The sequence below is a fragment of the Asparagus officinalis genome, chromosome 4 (assembly GCF_001876935.1).
Source record: "Asparagus officinalis chromosome 4, Aspof.V1, whole genome shotgun sequence".
NCBI lineage: Eukaryota > Viridiplantae > Streptophyta > Magnoliopsida > Asparagales > Asparagaceae > Asparagus > Asparagus officinalis.
The window spans coordinates 50,193,573-50,217,354 of record NC_033797.1 but is presented as its reverse complement, the minus strand read 5'-3'; the positions used below and the strand labels follow the sequence as shown (position 1 = coordinate 50,217,354).

The 23,782-nt window shown below is 37.9% G+C and overlaps 1 protein-coding gene across 1 annotated transcript; it reads left to right on the top strand.

The window, feature by feature from the left end:
* LOC109838677 (transcription factor MYC2-like) lies at nt 8,928–11,623 on the top strand. Its single transcript, XM_020407100.1, is given in 12 exon segments — nt 8,928–9,277; nt 9,280–9,419; nt 9,421–9,462; nt 9,465–9,549; nt 9,552–9,784; nt 9,786–9,948; nt 9,951–10,069; nt 10,138–10,309; nt 10,312–10,794; nt 10,826–10,891; nt 10,894–11,054; nt 11,057–11,623. Coding segments are annotated over 12 exon segments (2,004 nt in total). The 5' UTR covers nt 8,928–9,225; the 3' UTR covers nt 11,345–11,623.

Below are 23,782 nucleotides of genomic sequence, written 5' to 3'. Positions count from 1 at the left end.
GTCACCCGGTGGCTCGGCCTGGGGGCGGAGCCACTGGTCTGGCCGGGTCGCTTTGGCGCGACTCGGTCGCCAGGGGCTTTATCTATTTTTCGGGTTTTGACTTGTTCCGTCGTTACGCGTATTTCGTCGTTTCGTTGACTTGTACGCTTTCCCGATTCATTTTGTGAACGCATGGACATCTTGACGGTGGCCGACGGGCGTGTAGGCCACTTAGTTCGCCAATTTGATGGCCGGTGAGTGTGCGGGACACTTGGAGGTGGCTGACGAGTGCACGAGTCCTTTGGAGGTGGCCAATGAGTGCACGGGCCAGTCGGTTCGCCGATTTGGTGGCCGATGAGCGTGCGGGACGCGGGTCACTTGGTTCGCCGATTTGGTGGCTGATGAGTGTGCGGGCCACTTGGTGGTGGCCGATGAGTGCACGGGCCAGTCGGTTCGCCGATTTGGTGGCCGATGAGCGTGCGGGCCACTTGGTTGAATCTTCTCGACTTGGATGACGATGTTTATCGCCTCCTCTTCGTCTCGAGCTGTGTGTGGATACCTATAGGCATTTTTAGACGCCTATAATCACTAGTATAAATCAAATCATCAACATAAATGCTAATAATTAATATTATACCTCCAGTGCTTCTTTTGATGAACAAGGTTTGTTCATTTGGACATTTTTTTGGAATCCTTCACTCACGACATGAGACTCTATGCAGCTGAATCGGGCTCTTGGTGCTTGCCTTAGGCCATACGAGGCTTTATGTAGCTTGTAAACTTTGTGTTCTTTTCCTTTGCTTACATACCCCTTTGGTTGCTCAATGTACACGTCCTTGCTCAATTCTCCATGAAGGAACGCATATTTGACATCCAACCGAAAGATGTCCCATCCTCTGTATGCTGCAAGTGCCACGATCATCCTTACTGTATCCATGCGTGCAACAGGGGCAAAGACTTTGACACGAAGAAGATTCTCCATAAACTCACTCCAATGATCATAATGAAGACCATCAAAGTGAGGGATTTTTGCTGAAATCTTTTCGTCACTCATCTTTGTGTTTCTCTCTCCTTCTCTTAGCTAAGTTGAGGCTTATTTGTGTTTATCAGGCCCAGTGGGTGCTCCGATACCAGTTTGTAGAGAGTAGAAAGTATGCAACTACTCAGATTCTTGCAAACTGAATATTTCATTTTATTGAATTCAAGGTGGCTGTTAAATAGCCATTACAAAGCTTAACTGAATACAAGAAAATAGCTCACCTACAACTACGTGATGCACAACAACTGGAATAATTCAAAAGCAATTGATTCCTAGAGACTAGTACTTATTGAAAACAAACTGAGTTAGACTCCTAACTTCTAGCAACTATCTGTCACAAACAAAGACCTCTTCATATATGGACTATAAAATACATGCCCTTTCAAGTAGGATACAATCCTACGTACTAAGACTAAATGTTGGAAGTGTACATATAGTTAACTTGCCAATTATCTCAAAGACATTTATTTGTAATAAAGGCAAGAGACTCATTATGCTAATGACTAATGAGAGATCTGTTTGCGATGTCTTGTTTGAATGGTTGTGTCATCTGGGCGATGACAGAGCTTGGGATGTGTAGTTGAGATCCATAGCTAGGGTCAAGTATAGGCTTGGTAGGGTTGTAAACGAGTACCTGAACGTATACTTCTCTAGCCTTAGGGATGTTATTCACTTGGGATTATTTGGTAAGACTAGGATTGTTTCCCGAAAATCCTATATTTAAGGATTCAAATTAGGACCAGGATATTTCGGTTTGAGTTTTGAAATTTTTGGAATGTTTTTTAGTCTTTTGAATGAATTCTTAGAAGTGTTAAATAACTATTAGTAAGCACAACCATCCTTTTATTAAAAAATTATTATTCATTTTTATGATAACAATTTAAGATTAAATTTTTTTCAACTAATTTGTATATTTCAATATATAAAGGTAATAGAAAATTTTGTCAAACATTCAACAGAAAATTCTGTCGAAAGCTCTCTCTCTCTCTCTCTAACTAGAGAGACCTATTTGATGTAGAGTATTTCTTCTAGATTTAAAATTGATGGGATCAATCAAGAGACAATGTGAGACACGTCATTTTTTTGGAATTGACTCTCCCTCTCTCTCATTTTATCTAGATAGATCTATTTGATATAAAATATTTTTTTCTGGATCCAAAACTGATAGGACCAACCAGGTGAAACCTTTTCCTCTCTCTCCCTCTCTCGTATTTTAACTCAAGAGACCAATTTGATATAGAGTTGGATCTAAAATTGATGGGACCAACCAAGAGAAAATGTGAAACGTGTCACTTTTCTGGGGTTCCAACTAATATCAATATCTACTATAAAGACACATCACCTGTCTCATAGTTGGTCACAAGATTGAGAAAACCTCTTTCTTTTTTCCTTCAGTCTTGTAATATCTTTCTGAGAAAAGAATTTTCTACTTTTCTTTCAAGTTTAGATCATCTTCATTTCTTATTTAACAATACAAGACTATTCTTTTTCTCAAAAAAAAAAAAAAAAAAAAAAAAAAAAAAAAAAACAAAATCTTTGAGACTCTTATCATTGTGTTCTTTTCATTATGAGGAGTTTGTGTGTAACTGAATATTGATTGTTGATTGTGATTCTTTATTTGTTTAGTGTTGTCTAAAAAAAAAAAAAAAAAAAAAAAAAAAACAATACAAGACTATATTTTAAAGGATGATCATCTGTTTCTACGTACAAACGTTTATGGGTTACTCTCCTTCTAAATATTAATAATATATTTCAACTGAGTTACAATAATCCATATTTTTATGTTAAAATAAATCATAATCATCTATTTAATGATAATGTGTTATTATCTTTAAAGGGTATTTTGGAGTTCGAAGATGAATTTCACAAAATTTTGGTGATATGAGAAAGGTTCTGTAAAAAAAGTATTTCAAGAATTGTTCTCAAAGAGGTTTGCTTCGGTGCTCCAAAAATAGTTTTTATTTATTTTTAAATTAACAAAAATAACAAATTAGCTAAAATAAGAAAGGGTATTTTAGTCTTTCAAAAATCCCTTTCTCAATCTCACGTCTCAATTCCACCCGCACAAAAGAAAAAAAAAGGGAAAAAAAAGAAAAGAACCAGTTGACTTTCCTTACTTGTAGCTTCTCTTATTTTTGCATACTGATAGAAAATACATGTCCTGCACGGTTTCCAATTTTTTTCCATTCAATCAAATTTATTTCTCAATCTCACGAATTGGGTTAATTAGAAACCAATTGACGCTAGGCAGTCTATTTCCAAAAGAAAATCTATCTTTATATAGAAAAACAAATGATTACTGATTTGAAGAACGAGAAATTTAAGGGCTTAACAACTACATCATACTATATAATTAAATTTTTAAAAAAGGAAAAATAAGAGGTACCTTTCATGGCGTTCTCTTTCTCTTCACGAGATTTTTTGGGGTTTAATCGGTTTCTTCTAATGGAAAGTGCTGAGAAAAGCTTCGGTTTTAATAGTTAATTAAAGAATTCTAATTAATGATAAATTATGTTTCTCCCATAAATTATATTTTCTAAAATAACCTTTTTACCCATAGTTAATTACAATTTTGGGTGTGGAACACCTCATAACCGTCAAATCTATCTACCTAGAATTGTTAGAGCTATTTTTAAGGAATTTATTTACGGATACGTCATCATTGCTCCAACTAATCTCTGTGGAGCACCGAAGCGGTAGGCAAAAAGAAATAGAGTTTGTTTGAAAAAGTTGGACTGTCCAAATATGTATAGAGAAATGACACCTGTGGATGACTCCATCCAGGGCCATGAATTTCAAATGTATCTGTTCCTGTTAATTGTCTTCATCACAAATTGCGGGTGTTTTCTTCTCGGTCAGAAAAAAAGAGGACGTAATTTGTTTTCCTGGAGTGGCTAATCTTGCATCGATAGAATACGACAACTTCATCCCTAATAGAGGAAATTATATATAGTAGAAGTTAATTATGTAAGTGAAAGGATCTAAACTGCACAATGCCATTTCAATACTTAACAGTACAAGAAGCAAGGAATAAGAAAGAAAAACACACACGCTAAGAAAATACGTTGTTATGTACCACAGGTTTAATTGCGCATATAGATTCATATAGTATGCTATTTTGACTTACTGTCACTCTGATTTCGCTTGCTGCAGATTGCCCTCAAGTCGGGCGGTGGGGGGGGAGGGGGCGGGGGGGGGGGGGGTTGGCAGAGAGACTCTTTCTTTTCACCTTAAAGTGGCGTCCATTTGTCAACAAAAACAGTGATAGTTCATGGGGTGCATCCACAGTATATCATATATGCATTTGTTCACATGTAACAAAATTCAGGAGTTCCACCATGAAATTAATTAATTTGAAAAGTTTAGGATAAGAGGCAAGATTCTAATAGTTTCCCCCTCCCCTAGCGTGTATTTCTTTTAGTCTCTCTATAATAATAAGTGAAACAGTATGACGATTAATTAGGATAGTAGATTGCGTCAATTTGATGCATAATGATGGTTTATATATGTACATCTTACATGAGCACATGAATATTATAACATAATTAACACATGTAGGATGTGCATATACGAGAAAGTGTTCTTAACAAGCCAAATATGTATTTTTCGTATAAGGTACGATTTATCTCATTTTTTGCATGTGTTTATTTATATGCTTTCCCTTCACACTCTCCTCGGTGTCCCAAGAGTGTAAACATAAATTGTTTCAAAAGTAAAAATTGATGGAACCCAGCTGCTATAAAATGCTGAAGATCGATCGACTGAATAAAACATCACATAATTGCCTTGTAGCGTGCTCATAATAAAGGCAAATTATATACTCAAATGGAGCTCTTTAATCTTATCGTTGTTGATTGTATCTCGAGTAAAATGGGATTAATATCATTGACACTAGGGGTGTTAAATGATCGAATCGAATCGAATACTAAAGTGTTCATGTTTGTATTTGTTTAAAATTATCGAATTCGAATGCGGACTCTAATATTCATATATCTAGTTTTTCGAATTCGAACTCGAATACTTGGTATTTGATAAATATTCATGAATATTCACGAATACTTAATATCAAAGTATATTTATTTTGCTAAAGAGTTTGATTTTCAAATAGTATTAAAATTCATAAATAAAAATTATTCCTTTATAATATATGATGTATATATATTTAAATTAAAATTTTAATTAGAAAACAAATTTAAGATTATTTAAGTCTTAAAATCAATATATAAAACTTAAGTAGAAATGGTAAGTGTGTTAAAAATATGACATCATATGTGCAATAATACAAATAATAAGCTGTGATCAAAATTTAAACGAATATTTAATAGACAAACGAATCGAATATACATCTGGTTAAATTCTATTCGTTAATAAACTCGAATACAAAAAAAAATATTTTTTTAGTGATAAATGAACTATTGAATCAAATATGACCGAATAGTTATTCGAACAATTATCGAACTATTTATTAATTATTTGGTTCATTTCCACCCCTAATTGACATAAATAGAATTTGAGTACCCGGGAAATATAATTAAAACTACATGTTCCATACTATACCATATTCTAAGTGATTATTTTTTATCTAACTAGATGTTTTTCTTTGACCACTTAATCTCTAGCAAATTATGACTGCACACTACACAACCAACTAAAATAGTTTCTTAATTTGATATAATCTCTACGAGAAAGCTTGAGCCTGTATACTTTTTTTTATTGGCAACTAGTGTTTCGATGCATGCGATACGTGCATGACACAAAATGTGGGATAGATATTATTTTTACTGTATTTTTGTTGGTTTTTATTTTTTTGGATTTCACCAAGTTTAAGGTTACTTTTGTGTTTTTTTCCCCAAGTGGGTAGACATTCTTCTTTATTTTGTTACGTGCAAGAGCACTTTCGTTGATTTTTTTTAAGTGTGAGGACATTTAGAATTTTTTTGGGATGTAAGAACATTTTCAAATTTCTTAAAAGTGTGGTTCACAATGACAACAAATGTGGGTTTCTCAATATATAGTATAGTTTACGGCTATTTTTGTGTTTTTTTCCAAGTGGGTAGACATTCTTTTTTATTTTGTTAGGTGCAAAAGCATTTTTCATAGATTTGTTTTGTAAGTGTGAGGACATATTAGAATTTTTTTTCAGATGTAAGGGCATTTTAAAATTTCTAAAAGTGTGGCTCAAAATGACTAAAAAGGGAGTTTTTTTTAATATACCGTACAGATAGATATAGATGAGGGAAGCTTGGCTTGGGGACTCCCACTCCTAACGGAGCCCGAATACTAGCTGGAGGACTCAATTCTTTCAATAAACCCCCCAAAAGTTAAGGTCCACCTCAAATCTATCTCAATTCTAAGAAAACCTCCGAAGTATTTGACAACAATCTTTTAAGTGGAGATACAATGAAAGATATCTAAACCTTCAAGTAACATGTTTTCAAAAATCAAATCCTCCGTTCATCTCAAAGGGAAAAAGTAGGTGCTTAAAATCAGTGGCAGAGCCAGGTGACGCTTGTTCTGGGCATAAATTGTGCTTTTAACAAGTAGGAGTGGTCTCGTATGCAGATCCTAAGGTGGTGGCGGTGGTGGTCCTAGACAGAATAGCGGTTGAGAACGAGACTTAGGGCTAAGAAATGAGAGAGTGAGAGAGTCTAGGGAAGGAGAAAGGGAGAGATAGTCAATTGAAAGAAAAGTGAACTTATAGCTTGAGACCACCTTTATTTTTCGCCCAGGGCAAAAAATAATCCTGCCTACGCCACTGCTTAAAATCATATGTAAAATTATATGACCTAAAGCTCCGAGCAGAATCTCAATAACATATTTGTAGTTATACAAGGAAGTATTCTGAAATAAAGGTAAATATTAATTAATCTACTAAAATTGTGAAAGATCCACAAAACATTAAATTACAAAGTATTAAATTACACTGAATCCATCTCACATTATGTGCAGAAATTATCCGACTACCTTGTAATATATAGGATCCATATATTTGAATATTCTCTTTACATAACTAACCATGAATACTAGATGATTGATTACATAAACTGGACCAAATTTATTCCAACATGATTACAAGAGAATCCTTCATAAGTTCTCTAACTAGATCTTAACGCCCCGCCTTAAATTAAGAGTTGAACCAAGATAAAATTACTGATTCTTTAAATAAATAATTTGCAGCTAACAAATTGGGCCCTGTCAGTATGCTCCAAGTTATAATTATAACAGGTAGTTGCTCCATAACGAAGGCGATAAATCAGTGACCACATTTTGACTCCACAACATGGAAGCTGGAATAAAAAGATTAATTATGAGAATGAATTGATGCAAAATTTATATCCACGTGCAAAAAAGATTGGTCCAACCCGCAAAAAATCCGGCGCGTAATTGAAAACAGATTTAGGATTATAAGAGTATCTTAAAAAAAAATCACTATAGTTAGAAAATAACCTGCATGAGGAAAAAAAGAATCCGCTAAAATTTTGCAAGCACTGCAGCTACAATAAAACACGTGACAAAATAACAACAAAGGTACAGAAGGTCCAGCTTCCCTTCTTAGGGCTCTGATGGTTTGGTTAGCTGCTGAGCTTTCTTTTATGCCCTGCTTGGATGGAGGGTAGAGAGGGGGAGGGGAAGAGAAATACAGCTTTCAACTTGTTTGGGAGTTTTTTTAAGGAGGGTAGAGAGGAGGAAGGAAGGGGAACGGAGGGTAAAATTACTTGGTCCCCCCCCCCCCCCCCCGATTTGGACGGTAGAGGAGGGTAAAGGGGTGTAATGACATTCTTACCCCCATCAAAACAAATAAAAGAGTTGATGTGTTATTAGTATAAAGTCATTTATGTAAATTTACATATATTTACTTCCGTTCACCTTCATTCACCTTACTCAACTCCCAACATATTACAATTCTCTTCCATTTCCTTCCCTTCCCTTCCCTTCCCGTTGTTTACCTTTCCTTCCCTTCCCTTATGGCCTGTTTGGATGGAGGGTAGAGAGGGGGAAGGGAAGGGAAATTTCATTTTAACCTTGTTTGGGAGTTTTATTTTGGAGGGTAGAGGAGGTGAATGGAGGGGAAATTTGGCCCAAATTCTTACACCCCAAATTGGGGTGTAATGGAGGGTAAGGGAAGGAAGGGGAAAAATCCCCCTTCCTTCCCCTTCCTTCCCTTCCCTAAGTAAACTCCCAAACACACCATTAGTAAACTCCCAAACACACCATTAATAAAATATCAATTTTAACCAATTACACGACTTAGCCCAAATTTATACGACTCCTGAGCTGCAATAAATTATTTTAACAGGGCTCCGTTGCAAAACCAAAGATCCACGTATAAAGGAAAAGCGAATCTTTTCAGCCAGCACAAAATCTGACGCTAATTTCCATTTGCGAAAACACTAAAATAAATAATAATTGAGAGCTTTTTTATATTGGTTCCTTTGCATCTTTAATATTTTAGATCTAGTCTCTCAAATTAGCGAAATTTCTATTTTAGTTTCTCAAATACTACCAGTTATGCCAAATTAGTCTCTATCATTCGGTTTGGTATACGAGGAATACGCCGTTTAATAAATCTTTTTCATGGATATTCAATTATACCAGATTTTTTTTTTGTAGACATATGAGAATTCGAAGACCGATTTAAACCTGCTTACACTCACTTCTTTTAATAAATTTTTTTTTCAAAATTTAAGAAGCGAAAACAGTGCTTGAGTGTAGAAATAAGTTCACCGCGTAAGATTAGAATCCGTTCTAACCTGAGTAAGCACTTCGGAAGGAATAACTAGGGGAGGAACTAGATTTAACCGCAGATAATATATTTGGGGTGGGGGGGGCTAACGACAATTCCGATGGATGCAATGGTTTTGAGTGACTAATTTCGAAGATGTGAGGGTCCGTGCCGATAAAGTCCAAACGCTAAAAAAGAACCCCCAAAGCTACTACACCCGGCAGACAAAGGAGATGCGCACCCCACGCGCATCCTAATGCAGAGCCCTTCACTCCCTCCTCTCTCTCTCTCTCTCTGTCGCTAAACTTTTCCGTGTGTAACCCTCTTTCTCTCTCACTCGAGCCCGCATCTTCCCCCTCTTTCCCCGCCTCCTTCCTCTCTCTTTTCAATTTCTAGAAATCCTCCCCAAAAGCGCGCGCAACTCCTCCCCACCCCCGCCCCCCCAAAACCCTAACACCTAGCTCGCCCTCTCTCTCTATATGCCATGAATCTGTGGACTGACGACAACGCATCCGTGATGGAGGCCTTCATGACCTCCTCGACCTCCACAGCCCCTTCCCCTCCTGGGCCCCATCCCCCGCTCCCGCCGCCGCCGACGCCGCCGCCGTCACCACCACCACCACCTACCTCAACCAAGAAACGATCCAGAGCCGCCTCCAGACCCTGATCGAGGGCGCTCCCCGAGAGCTGGACCTACGCCATCTTCTGGCAGTCCTCTCCGTCGACGTGGGCACCGGCGCCTCCATCCTTCATCTGGGCGACGGATACTACAAGGGCGACGGCAAGGGCCAGTCCTCCGCCTCCACCGCCGCGAGCAGGAGCCACGCAAGCGCATCCTCCGCGAGTCAACTCCCTCATCACCGGCCCCGCCGACGCCGGATCCGACGACCCCGACGAGGAGGTCCCGACACGAGTGGGTTCTTCTCGTCTCCATGACCCAGTCCATCCGCAACGGCGAGGGCGTCCCCGGACGGGCCTTCTGCTCCGGCGTCGCCCAGTGGATCGACGGCCGCGACAAGCTCGCCATCACCGACTGCGACCGCCGCTCGGCAGGCCCAGCAGTTTGGGATGCAGACCTGCGTCTGCGTTCCTGTCGGCAGCGGCCTTCTTGAGCTCGTCTACCATCTCATCTTTCAGAGCCTCGTGATCTTGAATAGGATCAAGCACCTGTTTCAATTTCAACGGTTCGATCCTACTTGGATCCAGCCCAGGCGGCGGTGGATCATTGGGAGACCGATCCGGCGGTGATGTGGATCACGGATCCGTCCGTGACGGAGATCAAGGATTTCGGTGTCGCCCGCATCGGCGACCGTCACCTCTGTTACAGTTAATGGCGGCGACGTCTCCGTTTCGAAACCGCGCCGGCGGTCCAATTCGATCACCACCATCATCATAATACAAGTCGGGCAGCTCGATCCCCTCAGTTTCAACATCATCATCAGTTCAACAGCAGCAACCACCGTCCTCGAGCCAGCAGCAGCAGCAGCAGCAGCAGAGCCAAACGGGGGTTTCTTCCGCTAATGCGCCGCCGCCGGCTCAGTCTTCTTTCGCAAAGGAGCTTAATTTCTCAGTTACGCCCTGAACAACCCCGCCGGTCCTCAATTGTTCAAGCCCGAATCTGTGGATATCCTCAATTTCGGCGAGAGCAAGAGGAATTCCTCGTCTCCGGCCCCAAACCCTAGCATTTTCTCCCATCATCATCACCATCAGATCCCATCCGACGACAAGAGGCCCAACAAGAGGCCGACGACCGCGACTTCGAGAGGAAGCAACAACGACGAGGGGATGCTCTCTTTCTCCTCCGCCCCAACCCAACCAAAATCCAGCGGGGTCCTCACCGTCACTACCGTCGGCGACGACGCCGATTCCGACCATTCGGATCTCGAGGCATCGATTCATTGGGAAGAAGGGTCGGAAGAGCAGCAGAGTCGTGAGGCCGCAGCCCCGAGAACCGAGGGCGAGGAAGCGGGGCGGAAAGGCCCGGTAAACTGGTTCCAGTGGAGGAGCACGGCACTTGAACACATCGAAGCTGACGAGCGTCGCTCAGCGGCGGGTAGGCGAGAGTAGCTGAACAAATACTTGAGTTTTCTACGCCCTAGCGAGCGTAGTCCCCAGTCCTTCGAAAATGGACAAGCTTTCCCTCCTCGGGGACCGATCTCCTACATTAACGAGCTCGGTCCAAGAATCCATCGTGGAGGTCGACAACGAGGGGGTTTAAGAAGCCAAGTCGAAGTCTCCAGAGATGAACAAGGATTCGCGGTCTGGCCGTCTCCCTCACCCCCGGAACCCGATATGAAGAGGATCAACGGCGGCGGAACGGAAGATGCCACGGATTGGAAATCGAGGTCAAGTTGATAACAATGGAGGCGATGATCCGAGTACAGAGTGTAAAGAGGAATCACCCGGCAGCGAGGCTGATGAACGCATTGAAGGATCTTGATCTCGAAGTTCATTACGCCAGTGTTTCAGTGGTGAAGGATTTGATGTTGCAGCAGGCGACGGTGAAGATGACGAATCGGAGTTACACGCAAGAGCAGCTCACCGCTGCCCTCTATTCTCGCCTCGCCGGGGGTCTCAGCAACAGCAGCGGCAGCAGTAGGTAGTTCGATTACGGTAGTAGCAAGGCTTGAGATTTTGGTCGTATTATTCTGTAAAATTTAAGACTTTTTAAGATATTTATGTGAACTATCATCCCCTATTGGTCGTGTTTAGATTTTGGGACGTTGTTTGAAGAGTGTTAGCTTGTGTTTTCGGTAAGTGATCATAATCTTGTAAATTTGTATAGCTAATGCTTTGCGCAAGTGCGGTGAGCTTCCGATCAGCCAACGCGATCTTAATTATAGCGTTTAATATTAATTGCTTTCGCTGCTGCGTTTATTTAATTTATTTATTTATTTATTTTGCTTGGTTCTTGATCTGGATTTCGGCAAAGCTAAATTCTCATGCTGCTCCTTTCTGAACGGTGATAAACGTGATTGAAAATGTCTCCTCCGTGTCGTAATCATTGTAGAAACGCCGGACGTATATACCAGAAACTTTTATTGGGGTTAGATTCGATGCAATCTATTCGATAGAAACAAGTGATAAATATCTCTCGAGTGGTATTGCAGGCCGATTTGTACTACTTGATCCACCGAAGTTTGTTTTTTTCTACATGTAATTAAAATGAAAAATTCTTTAAGGACCCAAAATATGGGACCAATAGGGGGGACAAGTGAGGTGTCCCCCTTCTATTGGATAACGAGTTGGCCATCATTAATGATGATCAACTCATTATCCAATAGGAGGGGGACACCTCACTTGTCCCCTCTATTGGTCCCATATTTTGGGTCCCTGTAGCAAAGCTCAATTAAAATAGGGCTTTTGTTTGCTACTCCATTTTATTAAGCTACCGCATCCTTAGGGGAGTGTGAGTCCAGAGATTCGATCCAATCCACGAGTAGAGATGCATACGTTTCTCCCTCCGCTGCGGCTAGTGAGTATATAAATGCTGAATTTAGATCCAAAATCTCAAAGACGTAGAATTTATGAAATTTAGATCCGCAACGGTTTGCCTTCTTAGTGTTCGAAACATCTCATTGCTGCCGCCACCTTCGTTATTATTAATTTTTTTTTTTTGCGTTTGCTCCGAATTAAACTAGTTAGCCGTGACTGGTCGCAGTCCATTTCTGGACTATAGATTAAGAAAAGGGAGAAGTGAGGCTTTGTTATCCAATAGGAGGGGGACACCTCACTTGTCCCCTCTATTGGTCCCATATTTTGGGTCCCTGTAGCAAAGCTCAATTAAAATAGGGCTTTTGTTTGCTACTCCATTTTATTAAGCTACCGCATCCTTAGGGGAGTGTGAGTCCAGAGATTCGATCCAATCCACGAGTAGAGATGCATACGTTTCTCCCTCCGCTGCGGCTAGTGAGTATATAAATGCTGAATTTAGATCCAAAATCTCAAAGACGTAGAATTTATGAAATTTAGATCCGCAACGGTTTGCCTTCTTAGTGTTCGAAACATCTCATTGCTGCCGCCACCTTCGTTATTATTAATTTTTTTTTTTTGCGTTTGCTCCGAATTAAACTAGTTAGCCGTGACTGGTCGCAGTCCATTTCTGGACTATAGATTAAGAAAAGGGAGAAGTGAGGCTTTGATCGAAATTCCCAGTTTCGGTCCGTTCTTGAAACCGTTGGGCGACAGTTGTCACCGGTCTCGGATCGGGGTTAAGTGAACGAGGAAAGCTTTGCCTCTCAAATCTCGACTATCACGTGCAGAGCATGTAGAAGGGAGAGAGAGAGAGAGAGAGAGAGAGAGAGAAGAAACGTGTCAAGTGAGGGGCAAAGGGCTGCTAGTGATAGCAGGATGCCAAACTAGCGGACAACAACACTTGGCATCACAGGGAGGGTGAGGGCTGTGGCTGATATTTGATTCCACGCACATGGTTCTCGTTGGTTGCGTTCCCCTCGCATGGCGACGTGGCGGAATGGTGGCCAGTGGATGAGATCGTATTGTATTGTGCGTGTCATGTGTGCGTATGGTGACGTGGCGGAACGGTGCAGTTTCAGGCTGCCGTCCCAAAAATGAATTCTTAGAAAAAAAAAATCGAAAAAAACTCAACAAATTAAAAAAAAAAGTACTGTCTGGAATATGGAGGTTGGTACTCATGAGTTTTACATGAAGGGGTTGTTCGGTTAATTTCTCAAAAAAAGGGAAAAGTTCAATTCCAACAAATAAATAAGACCCTCAACTCTTTCAATCATGTTAGGTTTTGAGTTTATTTCGGACCTAAAAATTTAGAAATTGATTTTCTTACTTAGTGTACCTATCTCTCAGCTTTAGAGGAAGTTTCCTCTTTTCTGATTGCCAACCAAACAATAAAAACAAAAAAATATAAAACAAAAATATCTGACATGATATTTCTTGGAAACTCTTTTGTAAGATTTAGTTTCAACCAAACAGCCCTATACAAGAAATGACCATTGACGATAGAAGTTCTACTCCTACGGAAAAATTTCAACCAAACAGCCCTATACAAAAATATCCTCCACTCATTCAAATGGGGGGACCACATTCACATGGGTTGAATGTGGTCCCCCAATTGAATGAGTTATATAAACATAATATACATTCTATTTTTGCTAGATCAGTCCATACTTCGATGAATAGTGAATCAATAATTGAATATTTCAAGAAATAAATAGGAAACTTAAGATTAAGTTGCTCTAGAATGGAAATGAGGGAATGTCCACAATACATGGATTTAGTCATATTCAATTTGAGGCGTTTTGTAAGTTCATTAATCAGGACTAGGCAGAAAAATTTCATAAGTTTCCAAATTTGAAGATAGAGATCAAGAAATGGAATTTTAATTATTTGTGTAAAGATATCAATTGGTAGAGCCCCTGATAGACGAAATAGATGTTGTGTATGAATCACTCACATATTCTTTTGAATTATATGTCCCTACAATATTAATTTGTAAAACTGGTAGAGATATGCAACAACAAACCATTTTTACTGGAAACAATTCCTCGAATGAATTCCCTAGGAACATTTATAGTAAATGGAATATACAAAATTGTGATCAATCAAATATCACAAAGTCCCGGTATTTACTATCGTTCGGAATTGAATCATAACAGAACTTTTGTCTGTAGCAATACTATAATATCAGATTGGGGAGGAAGATTGAAATTAGAAATTGATAGAAGAACAAGGATATGGGCACGTGTAAGTAGAAATTTTAGATAATGTTTGTTACCTTGAAATTTTCTTGTCTTGCTCGAATGATAAGGAGAAAGAAAAAAGATTGAATCAAAACAAAATGCTATTTTAGAGTTTTATCAACAATTTGCTTGTATAGGTGGGCGTTGGGTATTTTCAGAGTTCTTGTGTAAGGAATTACAAAGAATTTTTTTCAACAAAGATGTGAATTGGGAAGGATTGGTCGACGAAATATAAATCGGAGACTGAATCTTTATATACATCCGAACAATACATTTTTGTTACCACGAGATCTATTGTTGCTGTGGATTATTTGATTAGAATCAAATTTGGAATGGGTACACTTGACGATATGAATCACTTGAAAAATAAACGTATTTTTCAATTCACTAACTCTTGATGGGCTTTAAACAAAACGTAGGAATCACTTTTAACTCGAAAAGTACAACTATTAGGTATTGACCCAACTACTATTTTAAACATATCACTCTTTTTTATCATATCCGATGTTGGACTATACTCACATACTAATAAGCTCAACAACTTCCTCTTAATTTGTGAGTATAGTTCAATTTTCAACTACATTGTGTAATCTTCCACGGAATTTATTAAATTTTACACCACTTCACTTGTGCGCTAACCAATTCACTAACTCTTGCATTACTTCACAGTAGGCTAATTAGATTATGCACTCAGCACGTGGCTATTAAACATTTGTAAGAGTTTCCACCACTTCACTCATGGTGGCTAAACAAACTACATCACTCCTATGGGCATCCGTTGTTTCTTCCAACACCTTCAGGCTTCACATTGAACTTCATCTTTTTTTTTCTTTTGTAAATTACTTTGACTATAACCTTAGCTCTAATACAATTTATTGTGAATGTAGTTGACATTATATCCCAAAAAAAGACTTCAACTTTTTTTTTTCAGGATTATGCGGAAAAACTTAACTTGATGGCAAAATAAGCAAATTACAAATGAAGAGAGAGGAGCAGCTGCAATCCTTCTAGGTATTGTGTTCCCGACTCTCACAATACCAATGCTTAATTTCCACGTTATTATTTGTCCATACCACATGGACCTCCAACTTACTTGACGACTTATTCATATTTCTATTAGCAACTGTATGTGTGGGAAAATTAAGAATTGAGTCTGTATTAATCTCTCTAACTGACTTAAAAAAAGAATGATTACAATCCTCTCAATATAACTTTTCTCTGACTGACTTAGAAAAAGAAACTATAATTCTCTTTATCGGTTCCCCGATTTACAAAAAAGGGAAGGATGAAACTCTCTCTTTGTTTAAAATTGGGTTCTTTCTTTGTGGCGATGGGGGTTTGAATCTTGTATCTCGTTGATGATCCGAACACTTCAACTTCGTGGGACGTCGGTCCTCTCTCCTCGACTTGACGTCTTGAGAGAACTTGTAAGGCAAGTTTATAACTCTAATCAAGTTTTGAGAACTCTCTGTAAGAGTGTTAAGAACTTGCAAAACTCTAGTCGAGTTTTGAAAACTCATGGTCATGACAAATTATTCACGTTTGGGATCTGGAACGCATGACGACCTCTGTGTTTGGGATCTGGAAGCAAAAGACGACCTCTGCATTTGAGCTTGGCAACACGGGGTGAACCCTGCGTTTTTCCTTGGAAGTGCAGAGTGACCCCTGCGTTTGAGCTTCTGGGACGCGAAAGAGGGTTTCCGCGTTTCGATTTATAGAGATCGTCAATTGTAATATCTTTTCTTCAACTTTTGTGCAGATTGTCATCTTGTAACCTTTACACTTGGCCCTTGTGGAATGTGAGAGTCGTCAATTTGTAACTCTCGCACATTGTTGTGAAAGTCTTTACATTGTAACTTTTATCGACTGTTGCGAATGTCGTCAGATTGTAACTTCTGCTTGTTGATGTGAAGGACATCAGATTGTATCTTTCATCATCTATTGTTTTGTGGGGATCAACTATCTGCTGTAATATATTTTTAGACAGTCGACACCAACTCTCTCCATTTGTTGGGATTTTTAGATCTTGTAAAAATCTCGAAAACCACCAAATGCAGCAAATAGAACATACAAGATTTAACGTGGAAAACCCTTAACATGGAAAAACTATAGGATCGAAAACAATCCACTATCACCTCTAAATTATAATATTTGGACGAAGACTGCCAAATCATCTCTCTCTCTCTCACGATACCCTTGAACCCGGTTACACCCTTTATTAAACCTTGATTACAAGAATATTGTCTCTCCTTCTCTCTACATCAAAACCCTAGAATATGATGTCTTATTTAAAGGCACCCTGACTTGCCCACCATGTTAACTTGGTATCTAAGAAAACTATCAGGAATGGGCCTAGTCTTCATATCCACATTAAACTTGGAGTTTGAGTGATATCTAACACCACTAATTACAACAACATTTATTTTAAATATTTATGGATTATTCGCTAATTCTCTTAAGACGGAATTCTCCTATTCACTTTAAACATCATTTATAACTAACACGTAGCTATTAAAAATAAATAAATCTATTGGTTAGAAACATGGCTTCAGATCAATCTGTGAATTTGATCCCTCACTATCAAAGAAACAATATGGCCAGCCCTGTACCGGGGGATCAGGAAAATCATAGTGAAAAAACGTTCCACTACTATACTCATTGAAAGCTTGGTTTCTTAAGGTTTAGCAGGTTCATCTTTGGAGTCGAACTAGAGACATGTCCTAACAAAACCAGTCCTCCTCTCACTTAGAGAAAAAAACATTGCAGAACAAGGTTCCTTTCAAAAAATAATAAATAAATTTAAAAATTTTAAAAATTTAAAAAATATAAAAATAAAAAAAATAAAACGAAAAAAACAGTTTCTTTATCTGCCAAAGAAGGAGAAAAAGTTTGTTGTGCCTAAACGTGGTCGTAAATAACATTCTGTAGTTGCAATTAAATAGAATACGGGGGAGTCACGATAAAAACACGGATGAGTGGCACTAGAGGCACACCCCCAATCACAACTCCAACCACACACACTCTCGTTTGTTACAGTACACCAGGCCTCACATGGGATTTTAAAATTTTAAAATCTCATGTGGGGCCTGGTGCACTGTAGCAAACGAGAGAGAGAGTATGGTTGGAGTTGTGGTTGGGGGTGTGCCCCTATCATTTTCCAACACGGAAGAAGGTGGGTAAGCGGGGACTGAAGCTGCAAAGAGTTTGGTGACGATATATTGTAATTTACATGGCTTTCAACAACACTGTTCCTATATTTTCGTCTTTCCCCCAAGGGCAGCTACCCCTTAAAATGAAGGCGACAAGATAATGAGATTTTCAGCATTCATACGAGATGCACAATAATAAGTTAGGCAATAATTGTGTATGCAGTTGTCGTGCTTTCTGCAAGATGACAATATAGTGGCCCTCACACAACACTTGAACTTTGGCCCATTTCGAAGTTTACACACTGAAATCTTTGACAAGGGTCCCATTTAGATTTCCTCAACAGTTAACATGAAGGGTTTGTTTGGAAATTGCTTAAAACTAGTTCAAAACTGACCTAATTTTTTCTTATTTTATGTTTGGATAAAACAAGTTCAGAATTGGCCTAGTTCTTTAAGTCAAAATTTGGTATTTAAACGGGTTTTTTCCCAAACCATCACCCATGGAATAGCTCCGTCCCCTTTATAATAAAACCGGACCAAGATCAATCCTGACACAATTTTAAATGTTTTGCCAAACTGGTAAAAGTACATGTTTGAGTGTAAATATTAACGATCAACATCATTTATTGTGATCTATGTATTCAACACTTTACAGAGACCAAAAATCACATATATAAGATTTTCCAATTTGTACATCTAATGACCTAGAAATGAACGGTCTGTAACGGTCTAATATGCCCATTATTTTGGGTTACTTGAATTATAGGATAGAACTTTCCAAAGCACATGATTTTTGATCCATGATCATTTGGTGACATGTAGATCACAATGAATAGTATTGATCATTAATATCGATGATCAAACATGTATTTTTATATATATATATATATATATAATTATATATATATATAATATATATATATATATATATATATATATATATATATATATATATATATATCTCTTAAAAAAAGGTTCTCCTATAACTGCCACGTCGATAGTTAGTTATTTAATCATGGCAAAGGTCCTGCAAGTTGTATTGTCCCACATATAAATTGTAACAGAAGTAGGAAGCTTTTAAGGTCCTGCAAATGGAAGCAAGCCCATCAATTTTTTCACAGCTATTGAATGTGGCCCATAGCTAAGGCCTGTTTTAGGGCCTGTTGCTAAGTGAAAATTGATTTCACTTTCGTTCAAAAAATCTAGGGAAAAATTTGTCAAGGTCCCCCCAAAAAAAAAAGAACCTAACGTGGCTCAGCCCCATCAATTTTCCCCATACTCTTTAGCCACAAAAAACTCAAAAAAAGTGTGGCTCAGCCCTAAAAACCCACTTTTTTACATGTATGATTTGTATTAGTACACATCTTCCAAAAATACTCTATTCTCAGCCAAATTGACATGCTCTCTCTCCTCTCTCTTTCTACTCTCCTCTCTTCTCTCCCTCCCTCCTCTCAAATACCCAAACCTAACCCAAATCGATCCCTCACCGACGTTGCGCACAATGACCACCCACCTCTTCACGAATGCATCGCCTACCAGTGCTCTCTCGACGTCCGCCCGACTTCCTCTCTCTCCCACCTCGATCTCGGGACCGCCTGGGCCTCCTCGGTCACCCCTGTCGCTTCCTCCTTCCCTCTCCTCTCCGTCAACCACTATGATTCGTCCCTCCTCCTCTCCTCCCTCTCCTCCATCGTCTCCCTCATGTTGGCCTTCTTGTTTTGATGTTGATTTATAAATAATTTACTTCTAATGTTGTTTGTCTAGTGTTTGTGTTTTTATATCAATTGTAGACAAATAATAAGTTAGAGGATGGATGGATTGCGTCATATCGATTATATCAAATGGAGGTTGGCGGGATAGTGGTTGAAACCTATGCAATTCAAGTTGAAGATCTAAGTTCTAGCTTCATCCGTAATGTGTACCAAGTCAAGCTTATTGATATATAGGTATATGTATACATACATGTTTTTGTTTCCAAGTTTATATAAATATGAAATTACATCTTTCACATTTATTGTTTTGGTTTTTTAAGTTTAAATATGAAACAATTGAATATAATTGGAAAATATATTTTTGTTTCATGTTTATATGCTTACATATGATTTCATCAATATTAATTTTATTTAGTTCAATAAAATCATGTTTATTATTTTGAAAGTTTGCAAAACAAGTATTTTTGTGAAAATATTACTTTTTTGGTTTACAGACTTAACAATAATCATATACATCTTTTATTAAATCGGCAAAATTATTTTGTAATGTTTCAAAACATGGTTAAGCTAAAATGTCAAAACTCATGTGTTCACATTTTTATGTATTGAACTATTTTGCAAAATAATAATATTTCTCATTTAGGAGGTCCTTTTTAAAAACCTACTTTTGTAGCATGTTTATTATCATATCTACAATCATCTCCCAAAGTTTCATAATTTTTGGAATTTGTTTGATATTTTTAAACCCAGTTTAAAGTTGAGTTTTTCTGTGCACTTCAGGTCTGTGCATGTTTAGTCGACTCATTAGTCGACTCATGAGTCGACTCACGTAGTGCAGCGTAGTTATGATTTTTTCTTTTGTTGAGTCGACTCATATAAGTCGACTCATAAGTCTACTTATGAAAGAGTCGTTGCAAAGTAACGGTTAGTTTCCAGCAGTGTTTTCTGGGGCTTTTTTGGTCTTTTTCTTAGGGTTTTTGCTGAAGTTTTGGGTTTCTATAAATACCCCATTGCTCTCATTTTTCAGTTCAACCAAGAGAATGTTTTAACAAAGTTTTAATAAGGGTTTAAATTTTGGTTTAAGTTTGTTTAAAAAGCTTTTACGCATTTTTCTAGTTTCGGTTTGTGAAGAGAATTTCACAAGAGCAAGTGGAGATCATCATTTGGTGTTTGAGCAATCATTCTTCTCCCTCTCTCTTGTTATTATCTAGAGAAGTTTTTCTAAACTCATTCTAGCTATTTATTGTTTTGTTTCTAATTTTCATAAGCTAGATTTATATTGAGTTTAGTTAAATTGTTTTTATTGAATCTCTTTGTTCACACACAACCTATTGAGCTTATAGTATTTACATTCATAGCATAATTTGGATTGTGGGGTTTGTGACTTAGAGTTGTGCCTAATTGAGTTCTCACCTTGTTTAGAGAACAATCATTTGTTGTGCTTAATTTGTGAAGTTCACATTGTATTACACTTGTACACCGAGAGGAGTGTGTGGTGAGGACGGAGTCGATTCCAAGAGGAGTGGCGTCGGTGGCCTAGTGAGAGGTGATAATTCCGAGCACTTGAGGGAGTCGATACGTGAGGACCAACACTTGAGGTTGTTGCTTGTGTATGTACATTGTGAGGATTTGTGAGAGTTGTCGGTTGACTTGATAACCGAGTGTGTAGAGTTTTCGGTTAGCTAAAAAACCGAGTGTGTAGAGAAGTTCCGACTTCCAACCGGGTAGGGTAGTGGATTCTCCTCGAGAGTGGGGAGCGGGAACGTAGGACGGAAGGTCCGAACCTCGTGAACATATAGCTTATTTGGTTTGCATTGGCGCACTTATAACTATTCATCTTATAGCCTATTGCATCTTGTTTACATTGTCCACTAGTTTGTTTCACCCACTTATAACTATTCATCTTATAGCCTATTGCATCTTGTTTACATTGTCCACTAGTTTGTTTCACCCTTGTGATAGTTTAAATATATCCTTGCATATACCATATAGTATATCTCATTGCTAGGATATATCACATTAGTTATATTGCTTATTCTTGCTCATATCTCTATCTTGTAAGAATAATTTGTTAATAAGTTTTAAATTGGCATAAAATCGGATTAGATTAGCATAAACCCTATTCACCCCCCCTCTAGGGTTCTTTCATAGCGATTTTAGGGGTCTAACACCTCGTCCATCAAGTCTCATCTCACGTTCGCCAGCTCGACCTCACCCAATCTCGAGTGCATCTCGCCCTCTCCCACATTGACGCTGCACTTTATTGTTCGCAGTTCCTCAACGACGCTCAACGACGCTCAACAATCACTCGATGTCGAGGACTACGACTCTGTCACCGCATCAAGAATTTGTTGTCTGTTGGGGTTCTTGAAGGGACGGATCCAAGAGAGGTGGAGACTAACTTGGAGGAGATCTTGTCATTGATGCATTTGAGGGATGATTATGCTAAATTCATGATGTTGAAGATCAGGGGATTGAGGTTCGTTGATCCTTAATTTGGTTCAGAGGCTGTGAAGAGATTAAGTACTGGGAGTTTTGATGGAGTGGTGCATGAGCTAATCGGGTATATTTGGTCCTTGAGGAGTTCTTTATGGTGGAGAATGTGAGGAAGTGAATATCAATTGATGAGCAGCAACTAGAATGTCTGACAACATAAATGGTGATTGTTGTGATTGTATGGGTCTGATCTTTCATACATATACATCAATGTCATTATATTTCAAGTAAATATAATACACTGGAGAAAGTATGAAATATTTTAACTACCCCCAACGATGAATCTGGTGTCATAGGTGCCAAGCTTGTAGCTAAGCTTCTAATAGAAGGATGGGGATAGAAGAATCAAGCAGAGCCATTAAAGAAGGATGGAGAAAATTTTGTTTTAAAAATTGATTGATTATAAAAACTTGTGTGCATGTTTTTATTGTGTTACTCATTTTAGTTGTATTAACAGTAGATGTGGATGACAAACAATAAAACAAGCTTGACTTTTATTATTCTTATTGTATTTACAGAATTTTCGCCATCAATTTGATGTGTTTTGATACCACAAATACTTAACATGTTCAGCTAATAGTTAACAAGCATCGCCATAAGTTAACACGTTCAGCCGAAAGTTAACATGAAACACAAAAAGTTAACATGCTCAGCCAAAGATTAACAGTCAATACCAAAAGTTAACACGTCCACCTGAAAGTTAAAGAGATACTTAAATAGTTAATAATAAATATAAATAGCTTACATATAAAAACATTGTACTTTAATACGATTAGCCTTACATTCTTACAGCTGATATTGCTTGAATACATAATTTGAATAGTATTATTATTCCTAGATGAAGTATTTTTTACCATAGAATACTATTGCAAAGTTAGTCTCATTTATTTTACACTTTCAAATTATTGACCATTTTCAAATTAGTATCGAAAACTATCAGTAAATGATAAAAGTGTTGTTGAGAATATCATCCGATCTCACTATATTATTTACGTTGTTAACTTTCAGATGATGAAAGTTAACAACATAAATAATGGGTGTACACAACTTTAACTGAAATAGGTCAACAAATTGAAAGTGTAAAAGAATTTAGACTAGCTTTGCAATACTATTCTATGGTGAAAATACTTCAGCCAGGAATAATAATACTATTTAAGTTTTGTATTCAAGCAATATCAGCTGTAAAAATGTAAAACTAATCATTTTGAAGTACAATGATTTTATATGTAAGCTATTTATGTTTAATGTTAACCAATTTAAGTATGTTGTTAACTTTTAACGTTCCTTATTAACTTTTGACTGAACATGTTAACTTTTAGCGTTGCTTGGTAACTTTTAGATGATGGAACTTTTTCTCGACACTTATTCCTAGCAATAGTTAACTATTTAAGTCTATTGTTAACTTTTGATATTTCCTGCTAATTTTCGGCTGAACATGTTAACTTTTGGCGTTGCCTGTTAACTTTTAGATGATGAAATTTTTTTCAACAATTATTCCTGGCAATGATGAGAATGTAGTGAGATCAGAAGATATTCTCAACAACACTTTCGTCATTCCTCAATGATGGAACATATCATTAACTGAAAGGGGTCAACAATTTGAAAGTATAAAAGAATTGAGACTAGCTTTGTAATATTATTCTATGGTGAAAAATACTTCAGCTAGGAATAATAATACTTTCAAATTATGTATTCAAGTAATATCAACTGTAAGAATGTAAGACTAATCATATTGACGTATAATGATTTTATATGTAAGCTATTTACATTTACTGTTAACTATTTAAGTTTCTTGTTAACTTTCATCTGAACATGTTAACTTTTGGCGTTGCCTGTTAATTTTCGGCTGAACATGTTAACTTTTTGCATTTCCTGTTAACTTTCGGCCGAACATGTTAACTTTTGGCATTACTTGTTAATTTTCAGATGATAGAATTTTTTTTTTCTCGATAATTGTTCCTGGCAATGGT